The sequence below is a fragment of the Mastomys coucha genome, unplaced genomic scaffold (genome assembly GCF_008632895.1).
Source record: "Mastomys coucha isolate ucsf_1 unplaced genomic scaffold, UCSF_Mcou_1 pScaffold21, whole genome shotgun sequence".
Classification (NCBI taxonomy): Eukaryota; Metazoa; Chordata; class Mammalia; order Rodentia; family Muridae; genus Mastomys; species Mastomys coucha.
This window is the reverse complement of record NW_022196904.1, coordinates 128,121,772-128,132,981: the sequence shown is the minus strand read 5'-3', so window position 1 is coordinate 128,132,981 and position 11,210 is coordinate 128,121,772. Positions and strand designations below refer to the sequence as shown.

General features: G+C 43.6%; 1 protein-coding gene across 1 annotated transcript in view; it reads left to right on the top strand.

The window, feature by feature from the left end:
- Bnip3 (BCL2 interacting protein 3) overlaps nucleotides 1–11,149 on the top strand; it is an 18,697-nt gene extending 7,548 nt beyond the window's left edge. The window contains exons 2-6 of the mRNA XM_031388673.1: nucleotides 2,500–2,647; nucleotides 3,247–3,328; nucleotides 8,334–8,440; nucleotides 8,521–8,670; nucleotides 11,030–11,149. Coding sequence (XP_031244533.1) covers nucleotides 2,500–2,647; nucleotides 3,247–3,328; nucleotides 8,334–8,440; nucleotides 8,521–8,670; nucleotides 11,030–11,075 — 533 coding nt within the window. The 3' untranslated portion in view covers nucleotides 11,076–11,149. The remainder of the gene's footprint in view (nucleotides 1–2,499; nucleotides 2,648–3,246; nucleotides 3,329–8,333; nucleotides 8,441–8,520; nucleotides 8,671–11,029) is intronic.
- The last annotated feature ends 61 nt before the right edge of the window (nucleotides 11,150–11,210 follow it).

Here is an 11,210-nt window from a genome sequence, read left to right as displayed (position 1 = left end):
TTTTTTTGTCTGATTAATGTGGTACCTTCTGCCTTGAGTACACAGTTGAGGACAGGTTTATTTGCAGTGTTCTGGAAAGCTCTTGCTTCTAGAGAATATGTATGTGTTATTTTGCTTTTTAGACTCACTATGTACCTTTGGCTGACCAGGAACTTGATCTGTGTAACAGGCTGGCCTCAAACTTGCAACAGTTCTGCTTCTATCTCCTGAATTTTGGGATTGCAGGTATGCCCCATCATACCTGGCTTTTTAAAGTGTGTGTTGTTGGTTTTAGAGAGGTCACACATAGCACGGGGCGCAGGCTTCCTTGAACTGTAGCTGGAGGTGGCCCTGACGTCTTAAGAATTCCCACCTCTACTGGATTATAGATGTGTACCACCATGCACGGTTCCTTTTTCTTTTTCGGGATCTGTGCATGGGGTAGTTGATAAACAGAGTCTCAATGTAGCCCAAGCTGGCCTTGAACTGGAAGCAATTCTCTTGCCTTTTTCTTCCTTCCCTTGGAACTGGAGATCGGAACTAGGGCCTCTTACAAGCTCTACTTCTGAGCTCTATCCCCAACTCCGAGTGAATTGATCATAAGTGGTTCCATTTCTTCCTTAGTTGCATCATCAAATAGTATCATGTTAGCTGGAACACAGAACAACAATTCAGTAGTTATTACTGTACTTAGTAAAATTTTAGTGGCCACAAGATTTGTATCTTCAGCTTCTCCAGCACATTAGTTCTTTCTAGTCATTTGTGGTTGTCTTCACCCTCTTTCAGTTCTGTGTACTACCAGTTATATTTTTGTTAGGGATTCTCTTTGTAGTCCTGGCTGACCTCCAATTTGATGTGTAGAACAGGTTAGCTCAAAAGGATTTTCTGTAGGTAAATGGACCTGTGAGTCAAAATAGAAGTAATCTTGGGCCCAGAATGAGGCCCATACACACTCTTACTCTGCCAAAGAAAGCACCAGGGGCCATTGAGATGGGAGGGGCTTGCTGCCAAGCCTGGCAACCTGAGTTCAATCCTCCCGGCCCAAATGATAGAAAGAGAGAACCCAGCTATTGCAAATTGTCCTGACTTCCGTATGTATACTGTGTGTGCATAGGTGCCCACACAAACACTGAATAAATAGAAAGCAAGTAAACACCGGGGTGGGAAGCAGAGACAGTCTGCAGTAAAGGATGCCCCTGTTCTAGAACATAGCGTTCAAATTAGATCCAGGAAAGTAAAAGTCAAACTAGTAATTGAGGGTTGACACAGTGTAGTAGCATAGACTCATGTTGGGATTACTTGCAGTCTGTCTGCATGGCTCTTACTTTGTAGCACAAACTAGCCTTCAGCTTGGTTGTCCTCCTGCCTCAGCCTCCTAAATAACTGGGATTATGGGTGTGTACTACCATGCCTTGCTGAAAAAATACATATGTATACACACAAACATTTGGCAGTATTGGGAATTGAACCTAGAGCCTTATGATATTATAAGGCAAGCACACTTCCACTGATCTATAGCACAGGCCCTTAAATATTTTAATAAATGCATTCAGCAGACCAAACTGAAAGCAAGCCACAGATGTAAGAGTACAAAGAATTCTTTTATTTTTGTGGTGTTGGAGAACCAAAGTGTATCCTGAGAGTTCATTTTTAATGTGTGTTAATGCTATACTTTTATAGTGTAAAGATTTGTGTACTTGAAAGGTAGATCCCTTTAGAGAGTGAAATGTAACCAAAAATGAACTATTCTGTTTTCAAAACTTGCTAATCTGATTTCTGGTATAAATGTAGTGCAGTAATCAGAAATGTGAATTTTACAGAATCCCAGGGCCATGTTGTGATGCTAAATGTGGGAATAGCTTGAGATTAAGCCTTTAGCTAGGCATATTAGCCCATGACTGTAAGCCTAGCACCCAGAAGGCTGAGGCAGGGGCTGAGCCTCCAGTTTTATGCCAGCTTAAACAAGATCCCCATCTCGGCTTCTGGTAAATCACAGGTTTGTAGAATACCTGCATGGAATAAAGGAACTGCAAGAGATGCAGTACAGTGTTTTCAGCCTCAGGAACTGTGCTTACTGGATCCAAGAGAGACCAGTAGACCAGGAATGCAGGTGCTTGAAGTGGCATTAATGTAGGGCCTAGAGCAATGGTTCATATCCCGTGTTTAGAAGTATTTCCTGGGAATGTGAGTGGGCAGCTCTGTCTGTCTGTCTATCTGTCTGTCTATGTCTTTGTTTATTGATTGATTGGTTGGGTGGTCTTGGCTAGCCTTGAACTCAAGAGTACTGGGATTAAATCATCAAGCCCAGTGAATGGGTAGATTTCTTTCTTTCATTGTTTTTTTTTCCGAGTCAGGGTTTCTCTGTATAGCCCTGGGTGTCCTGGAACTCACTCTATAGACCAGGCTGCTCTTGAACTCAAATCCGCCTGCCTCTGCCTCCCAAGTGCTGGGATTAAAGGCATGCGCCACCACTGCCCTGCGAATGGGCAGATTTCTAACTGCCCTTTTTGTTCTCTTCAGGCTCCTGGGTAGAACTGCACTTCAGCAATGGGAATGGGAGCAGCGTTCCAGCCTCCGTCTCTATTTACAATGGTGACATGGAAAAAATACTGTTGGATGCCCAGCATGAATCTGGACGAAGTAGCTCCAAGAGTTCTCACTGTGACAGGTAAGTTTTCTGGGTATCTAATCTTACAGTGTTGATGTTCATAGTAGATGGAAAATCACAATTGTGCATGTTTTTGTGGGTGGGTTTCCAGGTCTGAGGCCACATTTGGGAGTAACTCCATTATACAAGGGACCCTGGAGTCTGCTGGGAGGAAGTGATCTGAGGCTCAAGTCTGGAGAGACTATATTAAACCTAGAGACAAATAACAAAGTCTGCCTCCTTTTTGAAGCTGAACACCAAGTCTGAGCAGTTTTGTTCATGCCCCCAGCTGGCTTCTGTTCCTAGGCAGCACTACTAGGGAATGGATCCAAGGTGTGTGGCTGAGAGTCAGTGATCAAAGGTCAGATGCTTCCGAGGGCTATGCTACCGATCGTGCAGGAGGGTGGGGCTTCCCTAGGGCACTGTCCAGCTGGCTCCTATGTGATCAGCTCAAAAGACTGAGGAACTGTTTGGCATTGGTCTGGTGAATAGGCAAAAGGGAAGAGACATACTTTGGAGAGTCTTCCACCACCCCCTTAATGAGGTAAGAGCCTCTTGGAATTTATGCTTCTTATGACACAATTGACATGCTGCTCCGTTTTATCCGTTTCTTAATCAAGCCCACCTCGCTCCCAGACACCACAAGATACCAACAGAGCTGAAATAGACACCCACAGCTGTGGCGAGAAAAACAGCACTCTGGTAAGCCATAGATAGGAACATGCTATAAGGCTCAGCACATCATGCATCTGGTAACTGACTCTATCATATGCAACATATGCAAATCTTTGTTCTCTTAGGTTTTTTTTTTTTGAGACAGGGTATACCTGCCTGTCCTGGAACTCACTCTATAGACCAGGCTGGCCTCGAACTCAGAGAGATCCGCCTGCCTCTGCCTCCCATGTGCTGGGATTAAAGGCATGCGCCACCACTGCCCGGTTCTCTCTTAGTTTTTGAGGAAGGGTGTCTCACCAATTTGGATAGATCAGCTGGCTAGTGAGCTCCAGTGATCCTCCTACCTCTGTTCCAGGCCTGGGATTACAGAAGTGACCCACTGTGCCTGGCATTTTACATTTGTGTTGGACCTGTGTTTTTTAAAGTTTTTATTTATGTTTATGTGTGTGTGTTTGAGAGAATGCCATATATATGGAGGCATTTTAAACCCTATTTTTTGGGTTTTTATTTAGACAAGGAAACCCTATTCACCCTGTCTAGCCTGGAACTTGATATAGACCAGGCTGGTCTTGAAGTCACAGAAAGCCACCTGCCTTGGCCCCCTGAGTGTTGTGATTAAAGATGTGCACCAACTTGTCTACTGGTTTTTAGGGGTCCTAATGAACTGAGGATCCCAGTGCTTGTGCAGCAAGCACTTCATCTACTGAGCCATCTTTCCATCTACTACTTTCCCTTAATAGAATTTCTAAAAATTTAAATTGTGTGTCTGTATACTATGTGCACATGAGTCCATGTGTCCAGAAGCCAAAGGCATTGGATCCCCTGGAACTAGAATTATGGATAGTAGTCTGCCAACAGGTCTGGGTTCTGGGAACTAATTTGGGTCCTCTGAGAGAGCAGCAAATATTCTTAACCGGGGCTGGAGAGATGGCTCAGTGGGTAAGAGCACCGATTGCTCTTCTGAAGGCCATGAGTTCAAATCCCAGTTACCACATGGTGGTTCACAACCATCCGTAATGAGATCTGACGCCCTCGTCTGGTGCGTCTGAAGACAGCTACAATGTACTTACATAAAATAAATAAATAAATCTTTAAAAAAAAAAGATTTATTTATTATAAGTACACTTATGGGTGGTTGTGAGCCACCATGTGGTTGCTGGGATTTGAACTCATGACCTTCCGAAGAGCAGTCGGTGCTCTTCCCCGCTGAGCCATCTCACCAGCCCAATAAATAAATCTTTAAGAAAAAAAAATACTTTTAACCCCTGGGCCATCTCTCTAGCCCCAGACAGCTCATTTAAAAGAAAAAAAATATCTTGCAGAAATTAATTAATTGAGGAATCTATTTTGCTAGTGCTAAGGTGGTTTCAAATATTCACAGCTACACCTGGCTTATGTAGTGAGTGTGGGGGTAGAGCCCAGGATTCTGGGCAAGCATTTGGGCAAGCATAACCCAGTCTGAGCTCACTTTTCTAATATTAACTCAGTAGAAACTAAAGAACACCTTTAGCATTGTTGTGAGATCAGAGCCTGTCTTAGTGTTCTATTGCTATGAAGAGACACCATGACCATAGTAATTCTTAAAGAAAATATTTAATGGAACTTGTTTATAGTTTCAGAGGTTTAGTCCATTCTCATCATAGTAGAAACATGGCAGATATGGGGAAGTAGCTGAAAGTTCTATGTCTGGATTTGTAGGCAGCAGGAAGAGGGAGAGCTTGGTTTGGGCTTTTGAAACCTCTAAGCCCATATACATCCAGTGAGACACTTCCTCCAACAAGGCCACACCTCCTAATCCCTCCCAAGTAGTGGCATTTCTAGGTGACTAAGCATAGAAACCTTTAAGTCTATGGGGGCCATTCTTTATCTGTAGGGACCCATCAAGGGCTCCAAACAGTATCCCTATCTGCCACTGATACCTCTAGTACCATCGGTGTTCTGGATCATACTGTTCAAGTCATAGAGCAGCCTAGACCTGTTGACGAGCCTTCTGCTGCAGCCTCCACTCAAAGCTTGGGCATATACCCAAGAGAGGAATGTGCCATTTTCAGAATTCTAATAGGCCTGCTAAACATTGTGTTCTTTCTTAGTGCAGTTTCATCTTAGAAAGAATATCTCAAATGCCTCATACCACTGGACTTATACTTGAGGTACAAAGCCCTTGAATTTTAGATTTATTTCCTATTCTGTGTGCACATGTGTGTTACAAGTTCAAAGTAGTTAGTTACTACCTCCTGCTCACTTCATCCAATCAGCATAATGTCATCAATATAGGGAATCAGTGTGCTATTTTGTAGAAGAGATAGATGATCAAAATCCCTTCAAATGAAGTCTGTTATTGGGCCTTAGTGGAAACCGAACATTTGACAATGGACCACCCAAGTTACCATGTGACTCAAGCTGCCTATCATGAGCTGGGTGTTATCTGATCCACCAAGTGATTGTGCACAGCAACAATCCACTATCAAATGAAAGTTCTGTCTGTATATGTGATCAGGTCCAAGTAGGTCCTGAAGGCACAAGCAAGTTACATGAAGAAGCTACCAAATACCCGTGGTTTCTACTATTACAATACCATCTGCTGCCGAGCATGCACCTATAGCCTTATGAGGTGAACCTTATGATTGGATGATGGAGGAAGAGAGTAGGCCCTGGTTTACTGATGGTTCTGTACATTATCCAGGCACCATCCAGAAGTGGACAGCTGTGGCATTATATTCACTTTCTGAGACAACCCTGAAAGAGACACCAACGAAGAAAAATCTTGACAGTGAGCAGAACTTTGGGCACTACACATGTTCATTACATTTTGTTTTGAAGGAGAAATGGCCAGAGAATGTAGGGTTGTTCGCTGATTCATTAGCTGTAGCTAATAGGTTGCCTGGATAGTCAGGGATTTGGAAAGAGCATGACTTGAATATTGGTGAGAAAGAAATCTGGGGAAGAAGTATGTGGATTGATGGCTCTCCAAATGGACAAAAGATGCCAAGATACTTGTCCCATGTAAATATCAAAAGGTGACTTCTGCTGAGGAGTATAGTAGATAGGATGACCTATTCTGCGGAGAGTCAGCCTCTTCCCAGCCACCTGTGTCATTACCCAATGGGGCCATAATCAGTATGACCATGGTAGAAGAGATCAAGTTATATGTGAGTTCAATAACATGAATTGCTGTTCACCAGGACTGGTCTGGCTACAGCTGCTGCTGGGTGCCAGATCTGCCAACAGCAGAGCCCCAGATATAGCACTGTTCTCTGGGGTGGCCATCCAGTGACCTAGTGGAAGGTCAAACCACCCAGTATGCCAAATCACTTTCTCCATGGAAAGGACAATTCTTTGTCCTTATTGGAGTAGATATTTATTCTAGTTGTTGATTTGTCTTAACTGCGTATAGTGCTTCTGCCAAAACCACCATCCATGGACTTAGAGACTTCTTTATCCACTGTATTCTACATAGTATTGATTCTGACCATGAAACTCACTTCACAGCCAGACAAGTGTGACAGTAGACCCATGATTATGAAATCTACTGCTATTACTATGTTCCCAACCATCATGAAGCAGCTGGCCTGAAAGAAAGATGGACTGAACTTTTGAAGACACAGTGCCAATTACGTGTCAGTAGCCTGAAGGGCTGGTACAAGGTTCCCTAAAAATGATATACTCTGTAAATCAGCATCTAATATATAGTACAGTTTCTCTCATAACCAGGATCCATGGGTTCAAGTATCAAAGGGTAGGGCTGGCGAGATGGCTCAGCGGGTAAGAGCACTGACTACTCTTCCGAAGGTCCTGAGTTCAAATCCCAACAATCACATGGTAGCTCACAACCACCTGTAATGAGATCTGACGCCCTCTTCTGGTGTGTCTGAAGTCAGCTACAGTGTACTTATGTATAATAGTAAATCTTTGGGCCGGGGCAAGCAGGGACTGAGTGAGCGGAGTTGACTGGAGAGCGAGCAGAGGTCCTAAAAGTTCAATTCCCAACAACCACATGAAGGCTCACAACCATCTTATACAGTTACAGTGTACTCACATACATTAAATAAATAAATAAATCTTTAAAAAAAAAATCAAGGGGTAGAAAAAGGAATAGTTCCCACGATCACCCCTAGTGACCAACTAGGAAATTATTTGCTTCCTGTTCTTGTGACCTTTTTCTGCAGGCCAAGAAGGTGTGTGTGTGTGTGTGTGTGTGCGTGCGTGTGTGTGTGTGTGCGCATGTGTGTGTGTGCGCGTGTGCGCGAGTGTTGGGGGAGGTGTTGGGGGATTGGATGTGGGAACTTATGCCAGGAGGCAAAACAACCATTCCATTAAACTGGAAGCTCAGTTTCTAATGCTAAGAAAGGAATGACAGTTTTAAGAGGGTGATTGATCCAGATCAAGATCAATCACCAAGAGGAAATTGGGTTGCTTCTCCACAATCGAGGTAAGAAGATTATGTCTGGTGTTCAGGAGATCCTTTAGATAGAATGTCTCTTGGTACTACTGTGTCCTATGATTAAAGTCAGTGGAGAACTTCAACAATCTAATCTAGGTAGGATGACAAAGGGCACAGATTGTTCAGGAATGAAGGTATGGGTCACTTCCCTCAGGAATAGGAACCAAGACCTACTGAAGTGCTTGCTGAAAGTGGAGGAAATATATGCAGAATGGGTAGTAGAGGAAGGTAGTTGTAAATATCAGCTGCTAGGATCATGTGACCAGTTGTACAAATGAGGATTGTAATTGTGGAGTGTTTGTTGCATTTTGTTAAAAATGTGTTTATTCAGATTTGTGTTTCCTTTACCCATGTTTCATGTAATGAAACATCAGTTAGGAGAATATCAATGTTATCATATTTTAGTTTGGGATATTAAAAGAATATCCCTGAAGGGACATTACCTCAAAAATATCTTAATTTGTAATGCATTTACAGTTGTGGGGTAGTTAATACCATGTCAGGTGGGGTTCTTTGTTGAGCTTACTGACCTTATCTCTAGTGTGAATGTGGAAAGCTCACCTGCTTTATTTAATATTTACTTTTCCTTAGTCTGAGGAAGATTATATTGAGAGAAGAAGAGAAGTTGAAAGTATCTTGAAGAAAAACTCAGATTGGATATGGGATTGGTCAAGTCGACCAGAAAATATTCCCCCCAAGTAAGTCTGTTTTCAATATTCTTGGTCAAGGTTTTTCCCTTGACCAGGGGACACTGATTGGCAGTCTCTTTCCACCCTAGGGAGTTCCTTTTTAAACACCCAAAGCGCACAGCTACTCTCAGCATGAGAAACACAAGCGTTATGAAGAAAGGGGGCATTTTCTCAGCAGACTTTCTGAAGGTTTTCCTTCCATCTCTGTTACTGTCTCATCTGCTGGCCATTGGCTTGGGGTAAGTGATGTCTCTATGAGAGTATAGACACCCTGTGATGGGGTGGACCTTGGTGATTCTAGGCCCCAGCAATTTATGTCTACATTGTTTATGGAGAGAGAGATGATTTTAGGTTGGTGCATTTCCACAACCTTAATTCCCAAGCCACTGTACTGTTAGGTCAAGTAAAAATCCTGTGTTGTGAAAGCCCCGTGCCTTTATCCATCATGCCTTGCACAGGGGTTCTCCAACCAGTCTTTTGCCACCTCTACAGTGGGTGAATGATCTTGTCTCTTGGCAGTAATGGAATAATTAAGGCCTTTAGATTTTTGCTTTTGTATCTAGCTTAGACTAAAACAGACCAGGGCGTACAGCTATGGATTCTCTAGATGGCACCAGTGCTAAAGAGCAGGTCATCAAAGGGACACTAGGGACTAGGCCTCACAGGGATGAGATTGGGTTTCAGATCTTCCTATGTCTACCTCCCTAGTGTTGAGATTACATACGTCTGCCCACCCAGGGATACATAATATTATGATCAAACATTCTACCAGCTGAGCTACATCCCCAGCCCTTACTCTTCTTCTTCTTCTTCTCCTCCTCCTCCTCCTCCTCCTCCTCCTCCTCTTCCTCCTCCTCCTCCTCCTCCTCCGGCTTTTTCGAGACAGGGTTTCTGGCTGTCCTGGAACTCACTCTGTAGACCAAGCTGGTCTGGAACTCAGAAATCCGCCTGCCTCTGCCTCCCAAGTGCTGGGATTAAAGGCGTACACCACCACTGCCCCACACCCTTACTCTTCTTTAGGCCTCTCCATATGTTCTGTCCATGCTGGGGCGAGCTCACCTTCTATATGAAGACCCTCCATATGTAGACAGTGTTGTGTGGCTACAGTCTATTGGAATGGCTGGGATGCCACTGTGGGCTTTTGGCCTATGTTAGTTGGGAATATGTTTGGGGCAGAAGGGACAGAAGGCTCTGTAGTCTACTTATTCTTTTCCCCAAAAGCTGTTCATGTGGTTGATGCCCAGTCTGTTTCATGTTTGGTTTCTTGGGGTTTTGTGGGTCTCACTGGTCTTCCAGTCTTCCCTGCCCTTAACTTCCTGCACTGCAGACCCTCAGGGTACCTATAGAGCTGCCTGTAGAAATGAAATGGAATGGCTGCCTGGGTGCCGGGGGCTCCTCTTAGCTTGCTGGGCTGGAGCCCTACTTGCCTTTACCTCCATGTGTGGTTCTCTCCTGGCACTTGGTCTCATGGACAGGTGCATCCCATCACCTGGAACTTTTTCCTCAGAACTAGCAAGCAATAGGGTTCAGTGGCAGTTGGGAAGCGCAGGCAGTGAATCTCTGAATTACAGGCCAGCCAAGGTCTCAAAACACAAAATAGAACAGAACCAGCAAAGGGAAAACCTGTGTTCAGTACCCAAGCTGAGATTTCCCTTCAGGGAATCATTTCTGGATATAGTCCTATCTACTGTCTCTGTCCTTCATCCTTCCCAGGCTCAGAACTTGATGATGCCATTCCACCCAAGATCTCTTGGCAACTTCCAGTCTTTCATGAACACTACCCTAATTAGTTCAGATAGCTCACTGCCCAGTCTTTCTTCCCAGTCCCCACAGACCTGGCCAGATAGAATCCTTTCCTGTCTCCTTTCCTAGAGATTGTCATTTCCCACCTTACTGATTGCAGAGAAGGGAGGCTTCACTACTTATTACTTGGTTGGGCTTTGAGGTTAGTGAACATGAACTAACTGGATATGAAGCCAGCCTGCCCTGCAGCTGTATGGCTCATTTGATAAACAGAAGGGAATGCAAAGCTGTATAGTGATAGAATGTGGGTTTGGTTTGTACTTAGATTTGAACCTGGGACTTTGTACATGGTAGACAGATACTCTGTAATTGAGTTTCAACTCCTGTTAATATATTACTTTTTTTTTGTACAGTGTCTTGCACCATTAGAATAATTGAAACAGTTGAAATTAAATTTTAAGTAAGAAAAATTAGACCAATATGAAATACATTATTACACTTGATAAAGATTGCAGACAGTTGGGTTAGAGAGATGGTTCAGTGGTTAGGGACACTGCTTGCTTTTCTGGAGGACTTGGGTTTAATTCCCAGCATCTACTGTGCTGGCAGCTCACAACTGTGTAACTCTAGTTCAAGAGGATGTGACACTCTCACACAGACATATGTAGGCAAAACACCAATGCACATAAAAATAATAAAGTTATAAAAAAAGAGAAGATAACAGTCACACTTGATCAAGTATAAGGTGGCTAGTTCCCTTCCAAAAGCTTTAACCATGGTGGCCTGGCCTCTTGGAGCTCTGTAAAGTCACTTGAGAATTGAGACCTGATTGACTGCCATTCCTTTTCTGTCTAGGATCTACATTGGAAGGCGTCTGACAACTTCCACTAGCACCTTCTGATGAAGATTTGGATCTTCTGTTCGCACAGTGAGGACTCCTATCTGAGCTGTGACAGCTAATTGAAGAACTAGCATGATCCTTGGGTGTTTGCACTATGTGTGTTTATTTGTTCTGTAAATGCGGTTTTCCTGATTT